Genomic DNA, 24,673 nt, shown 5'->3' on the forward strand with positions numbered 1-24,673 from the left:
AAAAAAAAAAAAAAAAAAAAAAGAACTAAAACATATGTAAGTGATTCTTTAAAAGAACAATAATATGATGACATACTAAAGTACATTTTTTTTAAATGAACATGTTTTGCTTTACGGTGCGTTTATAGCTTTTCATGAAGCCCCCTTAGCTAGGCATTGGAGAACAAACATAAATATGCCCAACGTAAGAATGAGCGCTATGTACAGTGAGGGACACCTCAGAGAAGCGCTGCTTTGGATGTCTGTGTTTTGCTATGGCAGCACCAGCCCAGCTCCTGAGGAGACACAGCCTCTGCCATAAGCTAGAATAGAGGGAACGACCCCTGGGCTTGGGGATGTCCCGCAGCACTGACTCTGTGGATTGATAGTTTGGGTAAGGGTTTGGCTATTTCGTTGATTTTCTCAAAGAATCAACTCTTTGTGTCATTGCTTCTTTTGCATTGTCTTCTTTGTTTCTGTTTTGTCGATTTCAGCTCTCAATTTGATTATTTCCTGCCATCTAGTCCTCCTGCGTGAGTTTGCTTCTTTTTGTTCTAGAGTTTTCAAATGATCTCTTAACTCACTAGTGTGGGATGTTTCCAGCTTCTTCGTGTAGCCATTTAGTGCTGTGAACTTTCCTCTTAACTACTTTCATTGTGTCCCATAAATTTGGGTATGTTGTGTGATCATTTTCATTGAATTTTAGGAAGTCTTTAATTTCTTCCTTGACCCATTGGTGATTCAGGTGAGCATTGTTTAATTTCCATGTGTTTGTGGGCTTTTTGGAATTAGTGTTGTTGTTGAATTCTAATTTTAAGCCATGGTTATCTGATAAGATACATGGGGTTATTCCATATTTTTTTGTATCTGTTGAGGTTTGCTTTGTTACCTAGTATGTGGTCAATTTTTTAGAAGGGTCCATGAGGTGCTTTTATATATAAGAAGGTATATTCTTTTATGTTTGGATGTAATATTCTATAGAAGTCTGTCGAGTCCATTTGAGTCATAACATCTGTTAGTTCCCTTATTTCTCTGTTAATTTTCTGACTGACCAGCCCAGTGGTGAAAGTGGAGTGTTGAAGTCTCCCACTATTAGTGTGTAGGGTTTAATGTGTGATTTAAGCCATAGTAGTGTTTCTTTTACATAGGAAGGTGCCCTTGTATTTGGGGCATAGATGTTCAGTGTTGAACATCTTTCCTCTTGGTGGATTTTTTCCTGTGACTAATATGAAATGTCCTTTTTTTATTTTGATATATTTTAGTTTAAAGTTTATTTTGTTAGATATTAGGATAGCTACACCAGCTTGTTTCTTAGGTCCATTTGATTGGAAAATTTTTTTCCCAACCCTTTACTCTGAGGCGATGTCAGTCTTTGAGGTTGAGGTTTGTTTCTTGTATGTCAGAAAGATGGATTCTGTTTTCATATCCGATGTATTAACCTGTGTCTTTTTATAGGTGAGTTGAGTCCATTTACATTAAGGGATCTTAATGATTAGTGTTTGTTAATTTCTGTTATTTTAGTTTTTGTTGTTGAAGATGTTATTGTGTGTGATTTTTCCCTTCTTTGGGATTTGCTGCTGTGAGATCATCTATTGCCTGTGTTTTTGTTGATGTAGCTAACTTCCTTGGGTTGGATTTTCTTTCTGGTACTTTGTGTATGGCTGGGTTTATTGCTAGGTATTAGTTAAATCTGGTTCTGTTATGGAATATCTTGTTTTGTCCATCTATGATGACTGGAAGCTTTGCTGGGTATAGTAGTCTGGGCTGGCATCTGTGGTCTCTTAATGTCTGCCTAAAGCTTGACCAGGACCTTCAGGCTTTCATTGTTTCCATTGAGAAGTCAGGTGCAATTCTGATAGGTCTGCCTTTTTCCTTCGCAGCTCTGAATATTCTTTCTTTATTCTGTATGTTTAGTGTTTTGATTAAAAAACGAGGGGGCATTTTTTGATCCAGTCTATTTGGTGTTCCGTAAACTTCTTGTATCTTCATATGCATATCTTTAGGTTAGGAAAGTTTTCTTCTATGATTTTGCTGAATATTTTTTCTGTGCTTTTGAGTTGGACTTCTCCTTCTATGCCTATTATCCTTAGGCTTGGTCCTTTCATGGTGTCCCATATTTCCTGGATGTTTTATGTTAAGCATTTGTTAGATTTAATGTTTTCTTTGATCAATGAGTCTATTTCTTCTATTGAGATTCTCTCTACCATCTCTTGTATACTGCTGTTTATGCTTGCATTTGTGGTTCCGGATCGTTTTCTCATAATTTCCATTTCTATAATCCCCTCAGTTTGTGTTTTCTTTATTGTCTCTTTATTTTCAAGTCTTGAATAGCTTCTTTTATTTGATTGCTTTTTTTTTTGGTTTTCTTTAAGGGATTTGTTGATTTCTTCCAATTTTTTTTCCTCCATTTCTTCGAGGGAATTTTTCATTTCCTCTTTAAACGCCTCAAACATTCTCCTAAAGTTACTTTTTAGGTCCTTTTCTTCTGCTTCATCTATATTTGGTTGTTCAAGTCTTGCTGTTGTAGGGCACTAGTTTTCATTGGTGTTGTATTGCTCTTTGTAGTGTTGAGTGTGTTCTTATCTTCTCTACCCATCTTTTCCTCTAATTGATGTAGTTTGGGCTGTCTGTATCTCTGTGCTGATGAATCTTCCAGGTGCCAGTGTTGAAATATGAGAGGCGGCGGGGCTGCGTCCCCAACACCCCAGCCGCTTGGCTAGCTCATGCCCGAAATAACAACACACAAACTGTATTCATTTAACTGCTTGGCCCATGAACTCTAGCCCTTACAGGCTAATTCTCGCACCTGGACTAGCCCATTTCTAGTAATGTTTGTAAGCACCCCAAGGTGAGCTTACCAGGAAGATTCTAGCCTACATCCATCTTCATCGCGTGTGCCTCAGAGAGCAGAGCTATCGCGTCTACCCGGGAGAGCTGAGCATGGCATCTCTTCGGGAGCAGAGCAGAGTCTGACCTCACTTCCTCTTCCGCCCAGAATTCTATTCTGTTTACTCCTCCCATCTATGTTCCAAGCCATGAGGCCAAGCAGCTGGTTTATTATAACTTAACCAATGAAATCAACAGATTGATATATGACACTCCCACATCATGCCAGTGGATGCAAGCCAAAAATTGCCGCTCCTCATGGTGCAGTCAGGGACACAGTTCCCGTCACCCCAGAAATCACTCGGTGATCCTGGAGGGTCACTCAGTGCTCCTGGGGGTCTCTCTGCAATACTAGGGGTCATTTGGGCCTACTCCCAGGGAAGTTGCTTGCTTGGGGCTGCTCCTGCTGAGGTTGCTGCTTTGGGCCTGCCCCAGCAGGGTCGTTGACTCAGGCCTGCTCCAGCTGAGGTTGCTGGCTCAGGCCTGTTCCCATAGATGCCCTTATCCTGGGCCTGCTCCGGCAGAGGCTCCTAGCTTGAGCCCAGTCCCACAGTGGTCTCTGGCTCGGGTCTGCTCCCTTGTACCTGCTCCTGTGGCGGTCTCTGCCTCAGGTTTGCTCCAGCGGAGATCTCTGGCTTAGGCTTGCTGCCTCAGAGGTCACTGATTTGTGCCTGGTCCATAGAGGTCTCTCACATTGTGTCTTATAGTCTAGTACCAGAGTGTGAGCCATCCCTTGGTCCCCAGTAATTTGTAGACCTTGAAAACTAGAGTCAGGGTGACCTTGTTTACTTCTGAGCTACCTATAGAAAAGGGGGAGGTCACTTAACAGGTTAATAAAATGATCAAAATTAAAGAAATTGCGTTAGTCATCTCACTTTAAATATGTTAACACCTAATGTATATGCTATATAATCAAAAAAAAAGTTCCACAAACCAGAACTCATCAATTCATTAAAAAGAGGATTTTTTTTTATAACACTTAAACCAAGAAATGCTTCTCTGGCAATTATTTCAACTTACCACGCACCCTTGGAAATACTATAATTGCATTTCTCTTCAAATAAAGATCTTATAATTGACACAATATTTTCTCTAAGTTAAATCAGGCTTCCTTCCATTTAAGTTAAATTAGTTCCATCTTACGTCAGGGCCATTTACACCAGTTTCTTCCACTAGCTTTATTACACTCTCTCCGCCCTGATTCTTTTAAAGGTCAATCCCTGAACTGGAAAAACTCCATCTTCCCATGTTTTTATTTCCCTTACTCCCCGCAGAGGAATGAAATTAGCAAGGAGAGATGGACATGCCTAATCACCATACAGACCGCAGCGTAGCTCTGAAGGGGTTGCTACAAGTGCACTAGGCAGAGTGTAAAATGTGGTCCATGCACATCCTTGCTTGAAAAGTCCTTTAGACACCGGTGGACATCCTCCAGGATGCTCCAACGCTCAGCCATCCATCCTTTGTCTCTGGAAACACTAGGACCCTGGCTCGCTGTTGCTTTGTTTGGCTTTGCTTTTGAAATCTTTTTTATTGTAGTACTTAATCCTGTCCACCTGCCCCACTGGACTTAAATCCCATGGGGAGTTCCTTCTCATCATTAAGGTATCTTTGCGTTTTTCTCAATTTTACACTCACGTTCTGTTGGAGGGTCTTTTTTTTTTTTTTTTTTGTTTTGTTTTGTTTTGTTTTTCGAGACAGGGTTTTTCTGTGGCTTTGGAGCCTGTCCTGGAACTCACTCTTGCAGACCAGGCTGGTCTTGAACTCACAGAGATCCGCCTGCCTCTGCCTCCCAAGTGCTGGGATTAAAGGTGTGCGCCACCACCGCCTGGCTCTGTTGGAGGGTCTTAAGCAAAGGAAACAGGAATGTTTATGGAATTGGATTAAAGCATACGATTAAAAACCTTCTTATCACGAACGAGGAATCCCAGCCTGCTCACGGCCAGTACTTAGTGTCATCCGGATAGAGTCTGAGCTGGAAAACCAAGGTCCAGCTGCTTTGATTTCTCAAGCTCTCCGGAACATGGCAGTGTGTCAAACCACCAGGGCAGGGAGAGGTGGTAAGACTCTGTGATCAAAGAGCGCTTCGCTGTTTGTTTGCCCAAGTAGTTTTTTCAAGAATTTGAGACAAAACTAACATAATTACTATGTAGAAATGTGTCAAAGCAGTCATTGAATTATAAACTTGTCACAATAGAAAAGGCCTGACAAACACAATTCACTAGGTTCACAAATAATGAAGGGAAAGACCTAAAGTCTCTAAGCTTTCTTTTGCATTTAATACATTTCATCATGACTGTCACCAGCCAGGTATGGTAGGGTGGTAGTATCCATGCCACAGCTCACAATTATTTTAGAAAGGGGAGCTCAGAATACATTGAGATAAAGCAGTCGTGTACTGGAGAACAGTTAACCAGCCCCCCACGTCACCTTGTTTTCGTCACCTTGTGCATGTTGCCTGAGTTTCTGACTTGCTCAATATTATGGTGTGTTTGTGTGTGTGTGTGTGTGTGTGTGTGTGTGTGTGTGTGTGTAACAAAGGAATGGAATTAGCAGTGAGAGATGGACATGCCTAATCACCATACAGACCGTGGTTCTGAAGGAGCCGCTACAATGAGTTGCATGCACCAGGCACAGTCCAAAATGTGGTCCAAAACACATCCTTTGTTTCTATTGGAACAATGCCACAGTTGCCACTAAGACAACAGTGCTTTGAAGCCAGAGAGTGTGAGCCGACAGGGAGAGGAATTCGGAATCACACATTTTTGGCATTCAGAGATAATTTAAGATGTTTCAAGTACCTCTAAGGGGAAGGCACCAGGCAGAGGCCCTCGCCACCCCTCCAAAGGCATTTTGTTGCTGACACGTGGTACACTCCCGAAATACTTTTTGATAAAGAACCTTTGTAGCTGCGACTTCTCTCGAGACGTGGCTCTGCTTTAACCAACCAGAGGCCCTGAGTTTCCACACGAAAATGTAGAAACTGCGAGGAGGGTGATTTATATGTCGTTGATGGCAATCCATTATGGGAACGTTCATTAACTCGAAAACAGAGCAGAATGAGAGGAAATGGTTTTATAGCGCTATGATAAGGATTTGAATTATCCATGAAGAGGAGCTAGCTCCCTGACAAGTGCCGGGGTCGGATACCAAAACGGCTTTGAAATTTCCTTCTCTTGTTCTCAAGTTAATATGACTTCCTTTAAGGACATTGTAAGAAGTCCGGGTTGTTAACCTGGGATTTGGCTTGTGTGTTTTTGTTTCCTTGTTTGTTTAAAATACCCGTACGAAATTCTATTTCTTCGCAGCTCCTCGTACTTCACAAGACATATTTGCGAAACGGCGATTTCGAAACGAGGCTTTATTAAACTCTAAAACGCATGACCCCAGGAATCCCAAAGCTTCCTTCACAGGGGAGCTTTTGGAGCCTTAAAACTGCAGCAGGGGAGGGGAGGCAACTGAGAGGGTAGGAGGAAATTCTCATCTCACGGCGCATCCGCATCCAGAGCCCTCCACTTCCGTAAGCATCAGCTCTGACCCGAAAACACTGAGATATCTGCCTGCTTCCTGGATGTATTGTTTTTTTTTTTTTTTTTCAAGGTCTTAAACTATTTCGGGACAGTATCCATTCGAATACGGTATTATAAGGAAAGCTTTTATTATCAAGATAGTCTTTTAATTTAAAGCTCTTTGCCACACTTCCTGTTTGCTTCAAGGGTCTGCCTTGAGGAAAGTAAAAGCTCCAGGTCATTGGGATGGTAACAGCTTCCTGAAGGTGAAAAAGCACAGCTTCAGCCCTTCCTTAGGTATGGCCTGGTGTTGTCTTCTAACTGCTACTTGCACGTAAATCTTGTTTTTCCCAGCCAAAGATTCAGAACTTCTTCGGGACGATAGTCTCAATTTATGTTTCTTCCCTGTGGTCTAAGAGTCCTAGGCTTTGCTGAGCGTATAATAACTCATTTAAAGCAGATTAACTTATCTGCAAGCTAGCCGGTCACCCTCATGTACTTCCCTAAGGTCTACCACACACGTGTGAGTGAGCACAAGGGAAAGCAACAGCAGAAGAAATATTAGCTCTGCATCTGCGACAAGACGCCACATGTTTACAAAATATGAAAAGTCACCTCTTCAAGGCGAAGAGAATGAACTGGACAACTGAATTAGTATGACCGTTTTTATGATCTTCGTGTTTAACTCAAACGCTGCTCCCCAGGCCCTGGCCCAAACACTTCACAAACATTAATTTATTCTTCATAACAACAAAGAGGACCAATATTGTACTTATTGTGTAATGAGAAACTAGAATCACAAAAAGAAGACTCGTTGTCCAGGGTTTACACATACAACCCGGTCAGAATGTGACCTGGGAAGTGGGGCTTGCGAGTTCACGACCTTAGTTAGTCTGTTTCCTGAGAGGAAAAACTGGAGTGGGGGGGGAAAAAAAGCGTTACCATCTTCAGTCTGCACAAGTTTTCATTTCTGGGTCCAAGGTCAACTCTTGCCATCTGTTGAGAAAAATATGGGCGAAAGAAAGTCTTGCGTAATGGCTTTAGAGAGTGGAGTGGGCAAAATTCTCAGGGTTTGCTGAATGAGCCAAGGGTAAACAGATTATATAGGGAAAGGCATTCAGATTCATCAATATGCAAAGGGGAAAATAGGAGCAGGCCTCTAGGCTTGCTGGACAAGGCTCAGAAAGAGAGAACAGAAAGAATGGAGACAATGTTTAGGGAAGTAATAAATGGTTTCTTGGAAAACCCAGTGGACCTGGAAAACATACAATAAGTATCCTGACACAAAGTCCACGTGGCATCAGAACGGATGATAGATTGTAAATGATTCCCTGTGAGACCCTAGAAGGAAAAGGTGTGTACGAGAAAGTGTCCAGGTGTGTTGGCAGACCTCGGTCTTTCTTCCTATTCAATACTGATCATTTCCAGTTGAGGATATGAGTTCAAGGAGACAGAAGACATTTGTTCTCTGTAGGAGAATCCTATCAGATTCTTGAGAGAACTTTGAAAAATAAAAAAAAAAAAAAAAAAACCAAAAAAAACAAACAAACAAAATCCACCACAAAACAGTCCTTGCTGATGGAAGACAAGACAATGTCAGAAAGAGTTTGTAGTGATGGGGCTAGCAGGCCTGCTTTTCGTCTTGTCCGGCTCCCACACGGCTATCTTAGCCCCAGAATTATTACATGGAAACTGTATTCATTTAAACACTGCCTGACCCATTAGTTCTAGCCTCTTATTAACTAACTCTCACATCTTGTATAACCCATTTCTAATAATCTGTGTAGCACCATGAAGTGGTGGCTTACCAGGAAGATTCTAACCTGTGTCCTTCTCGGAGAGGAGAGCTATGGCGTCTCTCTCACTTCCCTTCTTCCCAGCATTCTGTTCTGTCTACTCCACCCACCTATGTTCTGACCTATCAGGCCAAGCAGTTTTCTTTATTAATTAACCAATGAAAGCAACAGATAGAAGACACTCCTACATCAAGAGCTGAATTCTGAGGTTGATGCTAAGACTTCTCTGTTTGTCACAGCACTAAGTCTAGGGGTGTTCTTCTCTGATCATACATCTAACTCTGAGGGCAGTATTTGGAAGTAATTTCCATGTCCCCTAAATAGTAACTCAAAGCCAGTCACTAGTGACACACACCTTTAATCCCCGCACTCAGGGGGCAGAGGGGGGGATTTTTAAGTTTGAGGACACACACGATATCATGAAACCATATAATCTGGTTCGAAAATTTAGCTTTTGAAAATCTGCAGCAGATTCATTTTTTTGTTTTAATATTTAACACATCTTTGTTCAACTAAAATGTCCTAAATGTAACTTTTTTTTTCTTTTAAAGAAAATGTCTTAATTTCTTAAAGGGCAAAATTCCAATCAAATCTTCTTTTGGCATGTATAACTCTCTGTTCCTAAAGGCTCCGCTTTAAGTGGGCTGGGGGATGTCAATTTTCTGAGGAAGCTGTGGGCCTCTAGAATGTCTTTAACGCATCTCCCTCATGAGCAGGTTGGGAGCAGCATCCTGGCCCACCTTCTGCGAATACTCCCTACATACTGCATAGAGCCAAGGAGAAGGGAACCAATGACTATATAGCACCATAAGAGCTTGAAAATGTGGTACATTTGCACAATGGAGTACTAAACAGCAGAGAAAATAATGACATCTTGAAATTCATGGGCAAATGGATGGAGCTAGAAAACATCATATTGAGTGAGGTAGCCCAGACCCAGAAAGACAACTATCATATGTACTAACTCATAAGTGGTTTTTAGACATAAAGCAAAGAAAAACCATCCTACGATTCACAATCCCAGAGAACCTAGACAACAAAGAGGACCCCGAGAGAGGCATACATGGATCTAAACTACATGGGAAGTAGAAAAAGACAAAATCTCTTGAGTAAATTGGGAGCATGGGGATCATGCGAGAGGGTAGAAGGGGAGGGGAATGAAGGAAGGGGAGGAGAGAAAAATATAGCTCAATTAAAAACAGTTTTTAATGAAAGAGCTACTGTTTCATTGGTTTACATGGAGATACGGCTATTGAGAAAAGCGCTGTCCCATGATCAGTACCTGACCCTCTGTGGGCTGACATTTGTTCTTGAAATTTTTCAAAGCGGGTCTGTTACAGACTTCCTGCCAAAAGCACTTTCACAGTCTGGGTACATTTAAGACCAACCCAAGCATGTAAAGTCGTGTTAGGCGAGAAGCCCCACATCCCAAAGGCCCCGCTAAGCAGGGCCACGTGTGAGAACAGGTGTGCCCCTTCACTGGGCAGGAATCTGGAAACGCCAAGCGTTAGAACCGCTCCAATTCAGCCTGGCCCCGCAGTCACACTGCTGGGCTGTGTCAGTAAAGGCCTCGCGTGCGCGGATGGGAATCAAGAAATTCTTGGCATGAATTCAGAATGAGAGGAGACAAATTTACACTTGCTCCTTTTAAAGAATTCAGAATTCTTTAAAATTCTGGGGAGAGGGGTTCCTCTTTTTTCATCTTTTAAAAAGTGGGAAAAAATATTTTTAAAGTTCCGTGATTCTAAAAAAGCATTCATTCAAAAGATAGTCACCTCTTAGGTACCAGTTCCACAGCATGCACGGCCGCTTGTCTTAACATCCCTGCAGTCTAAGCTCTTTCAAGCTGCATTGCTTCCTCACTTGCAAGAGAAGGACGCACCAGGCTGTTTTTTTTCTTGTCAGTTAGCAGTGTAATTTCCATTCCTTTGCAAATAAGAAAGGGACACCATAAACTTGGCTGTGTAGACCCTTTCAGCCCTACCCCTCCCAGAAGGGCACTCGGTGTTCTGCAACCTATCAGTCAGCTCTGGCGCAAGAGTAAACAATACTTTCGGTTACAATAACTTGTATCCAGGGGAGGGGAAAGGAAGCCCGCAGTAACACAGCAGCCAGAGGAAAGTTTACTTGCTTTAGCCAATCAAAGGCTGGGAAGGCCAGCCAAGTTAACATGTTTCTCCCCGCCTCTAAATGAACTCATGATTGAAATATGGCATTGAATCTGTTTTAAAAAGGGAAGGCGTGTAGGAAAGAAAAGCGAACGCAGTCAAGAGCTTTGGCTTGTGGGGAACGTGGTTAGGAAGTGTTTGCTTGTGGCTGAACCCGGAGTGGGTCCAGTAACCTTTGCCTCCCACTGGGTGGAGTAGGGCCTTTAAGAGCAGCTGGAATGCAGTTCTCCTGATCAGCTTAGCCGGTTATTCCCTGCTTGAACCTCTGCTAGCCCTGGAGAACAGTGTCCGGTTCAGACCAACGGACCTCCCCGCGCTCTGCAGTCACCACAACCCACTTCTTGCCTGAGCGAGACACTTTGCAGCAGGGGAAGTAGGCTCCCATCAGCGCAGCCATGGGAGAGGACGCTGTACAAGCCGAAAAGTTCCAGCACCCAAATGCGGACGCGCGCCAGGAGAAGCCATCCAGCCCCAGCCCAATGCCTTCCTCTACACCGAGCCCCAGCCTGAACCTGGGCTCCACAGATGAGGCCATCCGGGACAACTCGCAGGTGAACGCTGTGACCGTGCACACACTGCTGGACAAGCTCGTCAACATGCTGGACACCGTGAGGGAGAACCAGCACAACATGGAGCAGCGGCAGATCAACCTGGAGGGCTCCGTGAAGGGCATCCAGAACGACCTCACCAAGCTCTCCAAGTACCAGGCCTCCACCAGCAACACCGTGAACAAGCTGCTGGAGAAGTCTCGCAAAGTCAGCGCTCACACGCGCGCCGTCCGGGAGCGCCTGGAGAGGCAGTGCGCACAGGTGAAGAGAATGGAGAACAACCATGCCCAGCTCCTCCGCCGCAACCACTTCAAAGTGCTCATCTTCCAGGTTAGTGTCCCCAGGGCACCCCCTCCACATGCGTGATCTCAGTCCTGAGATCCAACCCGTCTGGCCAGTCAAGCACACACGCAAAACATTATCCTCCAGCCGCCTGCTACTGGCAACTGTAAACTGTGCCCAGACGGGTTGGAATCCCCCTGCCTTCAGGCAACGCCCGTGGGCCTGGCGGACTGGGAACATTTGTCAGGGAACACCTAGATACACTTGGCATAGGGTGGAAAGCTGAGCAGGTGCACGCACCGGCTGCAGACAAATCCGTTTGTCTCTTCTCATTAGGAAGTTGGGGCTGTGGCTGCAGCTGTTAGCTGGACAGGGCAAGTTAATTCGGTGGCTTTTTATTAACTCTTAGTAGAAGTGAGCCAACTACATGAAGCATTTGTTTTCTTTTGTTCTAACCAAGACTGCCCATACAAAACCTTTAAACTATGCCTTTTTACCAAAGGCTCCTGGTGTTTTTGAAAACTAACAGAATGGGTGGTTGAAACGAGCCGTGTTCTTCAAGACATCTTTTGTCAAAACAGTCTCCAGTTCTTCCTAGCAAGTGGTGCCTTAAAAGTGGGAAGCAGAGGGTAACTCTTTACAAACCCACTAGATATGCCCACATTGCTCAGAAGGACAAAACTCTATAGTGAAATAAAAGAAGGGTCATCGGTGGTGATCACAAAGACCAGCCTTCAATATCTTCTCCTTCAAATGGCGGCCTTAGCATGAAAGGGCCACTTAATTTTTTTTAATGCATCAGTGATGCAATTAATGTAGCAAAGGCTATTTGGGGACAGGAAGATGGCATGGGCTGTTGTTCGGCCAAGTGGTGGGCATCTGTTAATCCACGGGCTGCCCTGCCTAAGGCTGGAAGCCCTTCTGTGGATGGCACCGAGCCAACCCCGACCCCAGGAAGCAGAGCCATCCTGCCTCGGGGCAGTCTCCTTGTGACCATGTGAAAGGAGAGACTTTCAAAGCCATGGAGGGGAGAGGCCATAACCAACAGATTGTGAACGCATACAGGGAGAGCCTTTATCTCCCCGGAGACAGTAGAAACTGGGATCGAAACCGAAGGAGCCTTCTTTTTTTTCCTAATGAATCTTCTCTGCCAAGTCAGAACCCGGGGCTTGCCTGTCACCATAAAAGGAAAGTCTCTTCTTGCTGTCCTTGCAGCCTCCCCAAACTGCACTTGAGGGTTGGGAGGTTCCGGCAGCTGAGGCTCCTGGACCTCGCAGGCTTTCCCATTTGGGGAACTTTTAGGCTTTTAATGCAGATGCCATAACTTTTCAGGCAGCAGCTGAACGGGAAAGAGGTGTGGTCGACCATCTGAGATTCTACCTTTATTAGCCTAGAGGCCTTAGATCTCAAGGGATTTCTAAATCAAGTAGCGATTTCCTAACCAAAAGGAACACACGCAGCACGCAGGCCCATCAAAAGAAACTTTCCTTCCTTCAGCATGAACTGGGGATAGGTACCTCTTGCCTTCCATTAAGGAGGGGAGGAAAAGGTTTCGCCAGTAAAAGAAAAGAAGGATTTTTAAGGATTTGCTTTTGTTTTGATAATGAATGTTCTACCAGCATGAGGAGGAGGGCCAGGGAGAGAAATGGCTAGGGCATTCGAGAGAGCTGTGGATCTGGCCATGGGCGTCTTAAAGGCAGGTGCTCTTGATGAGGCCCTGACAAAGCCGCCTGTTGGGTTGCATTCGACCAACAGGTTTGGCATTGCACCTGAATTGAAATGGAAGCACGCAAGGACAAAATGGAAGCTAAGCAAATCCAAAGCAAAGTGTGCAGACCGTTCTGGGCCCATGAGCAAGCACACACACACACACACACACACACACACACACACAGAGCCGTTTAGACGGCAGGGAGCTTCAGGCCGGTGACTAGAGCTTTCTCTTCCCATAGGAGGGTCTCTGCTAGCTAACGGGAATTAGAATCCCAGCTCCGAAGGCGCAGGATGGTTATCTGAGAAACCAAATGGAACTGTGGCTGTGTAGTCTTTTCGAAAGTAGAGGTTTGAGTAGGGTACCAATTATGCTAATGAGAGAAACAGTAATTTTTATTAACGCGGAATCCAGGAGAGGGGGCGGGAACACAGACACTGGCCCACCTCCTACTTTGATTCTTTGCCAAATGTGTTGACGGTGGATACACGTGCCCTCTGTGGGCCTCTGTTTCCCCCCCTTTGTAAACACAGAGGGCATCAATACGAGCAGGAAATAGTTGAGCTCTTAATAAGCCCAGCATATACTGCCCAACACAGTTCTCCCTACCTTCTTGCCTATCCCCGAGTTAAAGATGAAGATGCCGAGTTTGTCTACAGTTGTGTAGCACATCGGTGGCAAAGGTGTGACTCGATGCCACATTTAGTCCGTCCCAGAATATGGGCTTCCAGACGCTAGTGCTTCCTGGCTCATACTTCTCCCACAAGGGAGGAATAAAGGAGATCGCATATTTAAGATGACTCATGCAGACTGGCATGGAGCAAGGGCTTGCTGCATAGAATCTATTGCTGTCTGGGCCTGAAATGCGGGGCTGAAACAGCAGGCTCCCCTTCTACTAGACTAGGGATACAGCTCTTGGCCCCAAACTAACCCCACCTTCTGAGGACCCTGAAATAGCCTTGCAGACCATGATGGGGGAAAACCGCAGAAACAGCTGACCCAAGCTAGTGGGAGCTTGCTGATTCTGGACTGACAGCTGGGGAACCTGCATAGGACCAAACTAGGCCCTCTCAATGGTGACAGTTGTGTGGCGTGGGCATTTGGTGGGACCACTGGCAGTGGGACCAGTATTTATCGCTAGTGCATGAACAGGCTCTTTGGAGCCCATTCCCTATGGAGGGACACTTTGCTCAGCCTAGATATAGGCTGGAGGGCCTTAGTGATGTAACAGACTTTGTTGACTCCCCAAGGTAGGTCTCACCCTCTCTGAGGAGTGGATGGGGGTGGGAGTGGGGAGGAAGTGTGAGGAACTGGAGGGTGCAAGGGATAGGGATCTGGGATTGGTATGTAAAATAAGATTGTCTTTAAAATAATTTTTCAAAAAGAAATAGCTTTTCTTGTCCCTTTTTAGTTGAGATTTACTGGCACACACACATACACATACCCATTATATGCCTCCCATCATTTCAGAATCAGCATTTTATCATAACCCATGAAAACAAAGGACGCTACCCAAAATACTACTCTAGACCTTTCTAACACAGTGGTGGAAGGGGACCATCCCAGACCTGCAGGGAATGCAGAATGCGGATAGCAAATACTGTACTGGGACCACTTGTGCCTTGAAAAAGATCTGTCATTTTGCAGTGTTCTGGAAGCCTATGATGCAATTCTCCTTAGTTTCCTTACTAAACAATTACATTCCTGGTTTAGGGCAAAAAAAAATTGAAAATAGGAGGATGCTTAAAAAGAAAAGCTATCTCTTGACTTGGGCATATTTGTAATATCGAGAAGATCCATGTTTGTGAAGATAGATCTATGTCGATCTGAGAAGGTCTGCAGTTTGTGAAACTCTCTCACGTTCCAAATCTATTTCTGAGTGTGTGTATACATTTGTATATATGCGGTTGTGTGTATGTGTATCTGTGTTTGCAAGTTATATGAGAATATATCTGAGTTTGAGAGCATGTGAGTGTGTGTGTGTGTGTGTGTGGTGTGTTTCTGTATATGTGAGTATATGTGAGTATATCTGTGTTTGAGAATGTGTATGTGTGAGTGTGAGTGTGTGTGTGGTGTGTATTTGTATGTTTATGTGTATATATGTGTGGTGTGTGTATATCTGTATGCGAGTATATCTCTGAGTGTATATGTATGAGTGTATGTGTATGTGTTAGTGTGTGTGTGTGTAGGATGATTTGTAAGACACTTATAATTTGGACTTTTAATTCCTATCTTTGTTTTACATCTACTTAAAACACGCCATTTATTTGTTGAAGTTTTTGCTGTGTTCCACAACAGCATTGTAGCTCGTGGGCATCCAGTTCCTCAGTGAATACTTCCAATTGCAGCCATCAGGATCTGACAACTGGAGAAACAACCACTGCCCCTTTGAACACCAAGATAAATTCGGAAATTCCAGCTAAAAGAAGAAATTTTCTTCTCTATAATTTTCTCTGCGAAAGTTTAATATAATATTTGAGTTCAAAATAGTGAGACATAAAAAAAACAATAAATAAAATAAAACTTAAAGCATTGATGATCAGAATATTAATGCCGAGGAAACAGCAAGATTACCGTTTTTCTCGGAAGCCTGCCTATCCTTTCCTCACAGTCGAAGTTGTGCGGAGAGTTGAGCAGAAGTGTTCTCTGCTGGCTGAGGAGGCTTCAGGCACTGCCCAGTAACTGGCCCTGAAGAGGAGGTGCCACTGGCATCCTCAGAAGGTTCTAGTGATGATTGTTTGAAAAAGAAGTCTGGGAATCATTTCAAAACCAGGGAACAAATGAAGGTGTGCCTGGACGGCTTGCACTTTCACCCACATGGAGTTGTGAAAATGGAGGAAAAAAAAAAGAAGAGAGAGGTTACATATTTTCAGTGGAGACATTTCTGAAAAGTTGAGTCTGTAAACGCGCTTTAACCATTCATCAGTTGGGTTCCTTCAATAATATCAGAATTTTAGAAGTGTGCTAATAGTACAATCTCCGTGTGGTTTTTAACTCCATTGGTTTAAAAGAGGACTTTACCCCAGAACATTGCTCTAAAAGCTGTTCAGTTGGGAAGGACTGGAAAGAAACGGGGATGTGTGTAACCAAAGATGCCTTTATGTGAAAACTCTCCATACGTGCTTCACAGGCCAGTTCCTGTAAAGAATATTGGCTTTGTCAGGTTGCTTATCCAGTGCCACTTTAGTGTATTAGATTAAAAACTATTATTTCTTAGTGTTATTATTTATACTTAGTAAATGTCAGCATTGCCCCAGGCACTAGAAGTAAATAACTGAATGTAGTTAGTATTTCTTTGGGGAAAAATTGCATTCAGATAGATAGATAGATAAATAGATAGATAGATAGATAGATAGATAGATAGATAGATAGATAGACAGATGATAGATAGATAGATAGACAGATGATAGATAGATAAATAGATAGATAGATAGATAGATAGATGATAGCTAGATTACATAGACACATGAATACATACATATATTCACAGACACATAAATATGTGTGTGTGTGTGTGTGCGCGCGCGCGCGTGTGTCACACTCTGTCAGATGCAGCCCCCTCTAGACTTTTGAAATGCTCCTCAATCCAATTCAGGTCCTATAGTTTTAATCCTGTGTGGGACTACACACATTGAGTGTGAATGGGGGCACCATGGTATTGTTCCCGTGAACAGTCACTTCTTTTTGTGGTGTGTAGGTTAAAATCACATAATCAGATATCTTTGGTCTGGAAACCCCTTAATAATCATTTAGGTTAACACTGTTTTCTATGAAAGGAACTTAGGGTCTGAGAGACAAAATTACTGTCAAGGTCTCATTTCATTGACAAAAGAAATTATAGAATTGTAGAGCAGGTAAACATAAAACTATAATCTCACTGTGGTAATTTTTATCGCATAAACAAGTTCATGTTTATGAGCCTTTTAATCATTCAGTGTGGGTTTGTATTTTTCATGTGTAACAAAGAACACCTAACCAATGTGATCTTTAAAAAAAAAATTGAACCCTTGATAACACTAAGAGAGAGAGAGAGAGAGAGAGAGAGAGAGAGAGACTGAGACTTTTAAATCCTCCAGAATGTGAAAGTCTGCCTGGGGATTATAGCTAATGCATTTTACTCTTATGACTTGCTGATTCCACCGACAGCCACCCCGGGGGTATAGCTCTAATCAATGGCTTTATCCACTTGGCGATCTATACCTGAGAAACACAAACTGGAGAAAACCTCGATGTGTAAAGGAGAGCTATAAATCAGAATGCCAGGTGACATAGCTTCATTTTAAAAGCGAGTATTTAGAGATGCTTGGATAAAATAGTCCATGGGCACAAATTTATGTTCTTCACACCCCGACAGAATCGCACCCTGTCCCTGTTATTTTTATCTAACAACAGGAATGAGAAGGGGGAGAGAGGAGAGAGAGCTGGCCCCTCTCTCCTTTCTGGGTGGTTTGAATGACTTCAAGCTGACTTCCTTGGCTAATGCTGTCTACGCAATCTTTTCTTTTTTAAGTTTGCGTGTCTGTGTATGTGTAGAGACGATGTGTATTGTCAACTTCAAACCAAGCAGTGCCCAACGGGCTGGCAGTTTCCTCTGCATTGATATTTACACGCACAACTGGGGCTTCTGGCTCACAAGAATCAATACAGTAGCAAACAAGCCGAGGCGTGTGGAAAAATGCTACTTCTCGAGAGTTCGTTCCATTCCTTTCTCCCGTATGCCACAAGCGTATCCGTCATATGTGTTTGAAGTTTACTACTTAATATTCCCTTCCTTGGAAAACCTCCTAAGGGTCCTTGTTAAAGGTCAGAACCCGGGACACCTGCAACAGTGGGGGCTGAGGACCTTTTTGAAAACGAAGGACAAATAACCACCCGCTCCTAGGGGCTTCTCCTAGGTAGACCTGTCCCAGGAAATAAGCCACAGGGGTTCCCTGTGCCATTTCAGGGAGTCCCAAATCCCAGGTAGACAAGTCAGTAGCTAGCTTCAGTAAGGAGCAGAGGAATTAGGGCTATACATTCAAGCCCCACTCTGAAAATAGCTGTAAGTTTGGGAATGTGTAAAGAAAGCATGTCCCGTGAGCACAGAAGTGTCACCTCCCTGGTGGGCGTGTGACACAGAGTGTGTTTCCGTGAGGTGTGTAAGAGGGCTACACACTAGACCATACGCCCCGATGCGAGAGCAGCTCCATGGATCCTATCCAAGCTGAATTCCCACTGCCCCAACAGCGGAACGCCATACTCTGTATGCTTTGTGCAGGGCAGTGACTTCGAAGGAAGGCAACTGGTATTTTTCTGGATTCTAAACAAACGTTTTTGGAAAAAGAAAGAGATCTCTGTGCTTAGGGACTTGCAAATTTCCACATAAAAGGAAAAGGGTTGCCTTCGAAGATGATATCGAAAGAAGTCACAAAATGCACACACTGTCCGGTAAACAGAGCATAAAATATTGCCTGGGTAACTGGGGGGTGGGGGGCAGCAAGGAGACGTTGCTCCGTAGTTTCCAGCTGCATGAAGACACATCCAGCTCATTCTGGATTATCTCTGCCCCTGCTGAGTTAATTCCATAATTGACATCCGAGAGCTCACCTGTAAATGATTTTCACACTTCACCGAAGAGTTCACCTGGGTTTCCGCCTTCCTCGACACCCTTCCCCCACCCCCACCCCCATCGGAAGATCTAGCACAGATATTACAATTCACTTCCTAATACGCTCTCCTCAAAGCTGTCCTCGACAAGAGGGACAAAAGAGCCACCAGACTCTACTTTGGTAAAGATAAAATTTTACATTTAGGAAAAACTGAGACTCGTTTTAATTCTACCCTTTTGTTAACATTGAAGAACAGAAAGTTACCCAGTCTGTAACTTTTGATGGCCCCGAGAGCTTATGGTATAGACAGTGTACCTTAAGGCTTAGTTTCCGCGGTTTTCTGCCTGAATGCCTTTCCTCACTTAGGACTTTTAATAGCATTTCACTGAGTGCTTGGTTTTATCCTTCCCTGCAAGCAACAGCTGCCAACCCCGCTCAGCCCTCTTAATCAAAGCCCGGGAGAAACGTTGCTTCCAGACGAGACATCAGAGCCCTGACTGCTTCTGTAAGTCTACCCGTTCTGTACCGCTCATCCCTCCACTGGAAACAGAACCCTTCTTTCAGAGGGAGACCACAGTGCCCCTCAGGTCTTGGCCTCTCTAGTATCCCCAGTGGCACCCGCATTCAGCTGACCTCCCTCTAGATGCAGAGCAGAGCGAGTTGGTTCTCTTACAGCTCTCCAGCCTGCCCCCACATAGAGCAATCTACACCTCAGCCACCTTCACAACCATCTTAGAAAGCCATCTTACCCGACGTGCTCCCCTAGTGAGTAGTTGTTAAACTTTACATGGGGAGACACAGTGCAGAAGAAAAGATAAAAACCCTTCCAGAAAGCACGTGCCTGTGAAGCAGAGGCAACTTCAGCTTGAAGCGTGACAAGCTGTTGGCTTCAAAAGTCCACCTCGAAAAGGACCCCTGGGAACTAGCCACTGCTGATAGCTCCTCAGTTAAGGGGTGAGGCCTGGGTCATCATGTACACCATCTTTTGCATGTCTTATACAGGTAGCCCCAACTTCTATGAATTCATGGGTGTAATTCTTATGTCACGTACAGAAGATAGACGTTCACAGAACTTCTCCCTATCCCCCCAGTACTTAAATTCTTTCCATCTCCCTCGCTCAGGGTTCCCGGAGCCTTCATGGGGGAGGGGGTTGATATAGCAACCCACCGAGGGCTGAGTGGTCACTCTCTTGCTCTCAGCACCATGACCGATTGTGCACTTACTGCAAAGAAAAGCTTCTCTGATCCAGGACCAGAACAGGCCTGGTCTATGAGGCAAGCATTGATACTGAAAAGCTACTTTAACATCATGACCATTTGTCAAAATAATAATAGCAGAACGTATTCTAAGGACCGTGATCTCCTCAGCCACGTTCTTCAACCAGGGTTATAGTACCAGAACTAAACTCCCTTCCTATGAAGCAGGCCTCAAATCCAATCAGAAAGTAGTTAGTTAGTCACCCACGACAGCCGTACCATTATTACCTGTGAAGCAGGCCTCAAATCCAATCAGAAAACAGCTACTCACCACAACAACAATGCCACTACTGTGCCCGTGGCCACGCCCTGTCTGGCAGGTTAGTAACACAGGACACAGGGTTTGGTGCTGTGTAAGATCACTGATGGGTTTTCTCTCACGCGGCAGCCTTCCAAACACCTGCCAGCACCCTGGAAGGCCATGCACGGGGAAGGGAGACCTTCACGTCCACAGATGGCAGTTTGTTTTCCTACGTCCAAGTGTGCCCAACCGGCTGAGATGCAATCAGGTCACCTGGAGGCTCTGGGCGCAGCGCAGGTGGAAAGGAGTCTGGATGCGTGCCCTGCTTACAGTCCCGCAGAACCCCCAGTGGCCCTGGGAGTGCATTTTGCAAGCTGCTAATCTAGGTCAAATCCTCTGGTTCCTATCTGGAAGGAGCGGGAACCCAAGAAGATTAAGCTGTTTGCTGACGCTCCAAGGCCATTTAATAGTTCAGCGAAGACACACTCAGGCCTCCTGCCATAATTCTTCACCTTGTGCTATTATTTTCTACGAAAACACGAGGGTACCGTGATAATGGATTCTTGTGTAACAGTGAAAAAAAAAAACCACTTAAAACTCAAAGTTGCTCTTATACTATGTGGCCTGAATCTGTCTGTATTCCCATCTCTCAGGGAGCAACTTTGCACCCTGAAGATTTTCTGGCTCTGCCAATCCCTGAGGCTCTATGGGAGGCCACGGTTGCCTCTGCCAGAGACTGGAGGCAGGGTATGCTGGGAAGCTTGAAGAGGGCTGGCTCCCCAACTTCTCTCCTCACTCTTAGCTGGCGGTGAGCCCAGAGCTTCATTGCCCAAAGACACACTGCACACTAGAATCTTGACACACAATCTGGTCACATGTTTGCCTCCTCTCGGTCCCTTCCTGATTCCCACAGGACACGTCCTGATCCACATGGCTTTGCAAGCAGGAGCTGGGGAGGCGAATCCTCACATCACTCCATAATGTGTGTGTGTATAAGTATGTGTGCATATGTATGTGCGCGTGTGTGAATGTGTGCATGAATGTGTATTATGTGCGTGTGCATATGTGTGCGTGTGTGTGGATGCATGTGGGTGTGTGCTTGTGTGTGCATGTGTACATGTGTGTCAATGTGTGCATGAATGTGTGTATAAACATGTATGTGCGTATGTGTATGTGTGTGCATGTGTGGGTGCATGGTGTGTGTGTGTGTGTGTGTGTGTGTGTGTGTGTGTGTGCGTGTGTGTGTTGATATTGGTCTGTCCAACCGTCTCTTCTAATGCCCAGTGGAGGAGGAGGGACCTGCTCAAGGCTTCTACGCTATTCTTCATTTAAGGACTCCTTAACTCCCCTCTGGCTCCGTCTGCATTGTCCACCGTGAACTCTGGGCATGTTTGTACTGGAAATGTGGCAGAAGCTGTGCCCCTGGCCAGACGGAAGGGAGGAGAGAAGGCCTCTGGGCTCTCAGGGCTGCCACTTACTTTAGTCTTTATCTAGGCAGCTCCCTGGCCTATATGAGTCAGGCCACTTCCCTCTGCCCGTCACTGATAGAGCCTTTACCAGCTCCCGCTCGTGGTATTCCCACGGGCCAGCCTGGCCTTAGCCAGCCCGAGGGGGAACGACCGCACCCACACGAGAAAGAGTGCTTCCTATTCTAAACGAAGCCCTACTTGATTTCTGTCATTTCCATTGCCCAGAATCGCACCCAAATTACAGTCCGTTCGGGGCTATTTGTAAAATGTGCCATTATCCTAAACCCACACTGCCCTTCTTTTCAGGAAGAAAGTGAGATCCCTGCCAGTGTGTTTGTGAAGGAGCCCGTTCCCGCTCCCGCGGAAGGCAAGGAGGAGTTTGCTGAGGAGAATAAGTCCCTGGAGGAGACCCTGCACAACGTGGAACTCTCCTCCGATGACGAATTGCCCTGTGACGAGGAAGGCCTGGAAGACAGCGCCGAGGAGAAGCTGGAAGAAAGCAGGACGGAGAGAATAAAGAGATCCGGTCTGAAGAAAGTGGATAGCCTCAAGAAAGCCTTTTCTCGCCAGAACATCGAGAAAAAGATGAACAAGCTGGGCACAAAGATCGTATCTGTTGAGAGGAGGGAAAAGATTAAGAAATCGCTCGCATCCACCCACCAGAAAGCCTCTTCAGGGATAAGCTCCTCTTTCAAGGTTTCTCCCCTATCCTTCGGGAGGAAGAAAGTCCGAGACGGAGAAAGCTCTGCCGAAAACGAGACCAAGTTGGACGACCAGAGCTCCTTCACAGAGGGTGTTTCCGAAGCCTCCCTCCCCAGCGGCAGCGTGGAAGATGGTGAGAAGCCAGCCTTGAAAGGGAACAGCTCCGGCGTGGGCAGCAATGCTGACCTGACCATTGCGGAGGATGAAGAGGAGTCGGTGGATCTGCAGCAGGGGCAGCGGGGGTATGATGAGAGTGGTTACATGCTCGACTCCGAAGAGATGGAAGGATCCGGTGAGAAACAGGTCCAGCCGGCCGTGCTGCAGGTGGACCAGACTGCCTGAGTGCTCGTACAGCCAGCACACGGAGCCAGCTGCAGAAGCCAGCGCTGGCTCAGGGGCATCCGCTTCCCCAAATTCCTGCTCCCGGCTGCGACTGTCCAGGCCATAATCACTAGTCATGCCCTCAGACACACATGGACTCAACAAGCAAAACGCCAGGGGTTCCACTTTTAATTTGCTCTTAAGTTCTGTTTCTGTAGAATTCCTCCAAGTTTGGAATAAGAAAGGGATAGAAGCAGGGCAGTGGCGGCGCTCGCCTTTAATCCCAGCACTCGGGAGGCAGAGGCAGGTGGATCTCTGTGAGTTCGAGGCCAGCCTGGTCTAAAAGAGCTAGTTCCAGGACAGGCTCCAAAGCTACAGAGAAACCCTGTCTTGAAAAAGGAAGAAAGAAAGGAAGAAAGAAAGGGATAGAACAATTAATAAACACCAATCTATTAGGCTTAGTCAGGAAAACTAAAGTAGATTTAAGACAGTAGTCATGAAATGTGATTTTTTTTTGGTCATTCTATCAGCTTGCTGAATTGAGTAGCAGTAACATAGTGATTTCTCAGCATGGTCCATGAAAGATTATTCTTCAGATATGTGACCTAGAATACACGTTAAGTCTGTACACTGAAGATGTAACTCTGTATTTTAAGGAAAAAAAATATTTACAAAAGATAGAGCGCAATGCTCAGCTGATTATTCTCTTATAGGAACCTTGTTCATTCATTACACGTGTGATGGTCAGGTAAGGGCATGGGGACCAGTAAGCTAAGAACCTAGGGTGACGCGGTCGGAACACGAGAAAAGGAATACAAAGGAGACCAAAAGGGAGGATGCTGCAGAGAAAAAAGGATGTACTCAAAAATGAAGTATTGACATTTTAAATCTATTTTACTCTTTAATAACAATACTAAAGAGGCTCATCTATCTTGCAAGGATATGTCTTAGCTTCTCAGTCTTCTCATAGTCTAGTATTATATACTATAATCATATATTCTGGTATAAAAGTCCTGGTTCTTCTCGCTAAGTGAATGGCGGCACACATCCTCTGTGAAGAAGCTAAAAAGGATGCTGTCTCTTTGGAACAACGCAAGTCTGAAATAAGTACCATGTGCTGTTTTGCACGGAGACCAGTCACATAATCCTTTAATATTTTTTTCCATTCTGAAGTGACCTTTCCACCCCATATATGATATAGGTTGATAAGGTATTCAAACCCGCATGTGTCGGAAGAGAAAATTCCAGTCTTTCTTTTTATATACATAATGGTAATGTCATTCCAGGTAATGGTTTATTTATACATTAATTTTGCAGGATACTAATACGTTGTTTTAGATTCAAAAAGCATGCTAGTATTTTATGTCATGTGTTTGTTCATTCTGCCTAACATACTAAAGAGTTGCCTTAACTATTTTTCATTACAAAAATGCCAACATTTTGCTAAGTTACACTGTAAAGATAGGAGGCCCCGGGGCTTGAATTCTCTGCTCTGGGTCTGCAGTGCAGCTGACCTAACTAACTAACTGACTGACTGACAGCTAAAGATGACCCCAGCGACCTGGCAGGAGGAGGTGACTCCAAGCAGCAGTCACAAGCTGCCTCTGATTGCAAGGAACAAGACGGAAACTGTGGGTTGGTGGTGTAACCTCTTCAGCTCTGCTCCTGTGCCACGGTGGATGTAACCCGCAAATACTGACTTGTTGAACTAACAATGCCTGTGTGAAATAAGACCCAATAAACCAAAAAATAAGAAGTGTATAACAGTGTCGGTGTGTTTGATAAAAAACCGTCTTTCGGGCAGAAGGAGCTGATTGCAAAATGTTTGCCGGGTGTAACGGGGATGGTGATTGTTTGTGTCTTGCATTCTCCACCTGCCCCCCCCCCGCCCTATCACATTTAGAAACTCAGCACTCACTCTTTGAGTTTTAACTTTCTCCACACCACCTTGCCAGCTCTATAGCAGGTGAACTGATTGCAGCCGCTTGGTGAATTTGCTAGTTCCAGCTGCATTTGGTAGGATTGCGCCAGGCAGCCCTCGGCTTCGGAACCTGTCGAGCTGCGCGTCCAGTTTGTTCACCCAGATACACTTTTGTCTTCTGCGAGGCCGTGAACTGCATAGACTCTTTGACCCAGCACCTGACGCAGGCTTGTTCCACCTTCTGTAGAGTGACTGTCACTTAATGTGCCTGATGAGCTGGGGGAATCCGTGGGTC

At 44.9% G+C, this 24,673-nt stretch overlaps 1 protein-coding gene across 1 annotated transcript; it reads left to right on the plus strand.

Annotated features, from left to right (window-relative positions):
- The first annotated feature begins 10,381 nt into the window (after positions 1–10,381).
- Cavin2 (caveolae associated protein 2) lies at positions 10,382–22,867 on the plus strand. The gene is made up of 2 exons (XM_050159277.1): positions 10,382–11,216; positions 21,741–22,867. The coding sequence occupies exons 1-2, from the start codon at positions 10,734–10,736 to the stop codon at positions 22,476–22,478; spliced, it is 1,221 nt and encodes a 406-aa protein (XP_050015234.1). The 5' UTR covers positions 10,382–10,733; the 3' UTR covers positions 22,479–22,867.
- The last annotated feature ends 1,806 nt before the right edge of the window (positions 22,868–24,673 follow it).

This window comes from Alexandromys fortis, unplaced genomic scaffold (assembly GCF_014885135.2).
Source record: "Alexandromys fortis isolate MF-2015 unplaced genomic scaffold, M_Fortis_MF-2015_v1.1 scaffold_65, whole genome shotgun sequence".
Lineage (NCBI taxonomy): Eukaryota > Metazoa > Chordata > Mammalia > Rodentia > Cricetidae > Alexandromys > Alexandromys fortis.

Coding starts and splice junctions, on each gene's coding strand:
- Cavin2 (XM_050159277.1), top strand. CDS start 10,734: ATGGGAGAGGACGCTGTACAAGCCGAAAAGTTCCAGCACCCAAATGCG. Junction 11,217..21,740: donor TCAAAGTGCTCATCTTCCAG/GTTAGTGTCCCC, acceptor CCTTCTTTTCAG/GAAGAAAGTGAGATCCCTGC.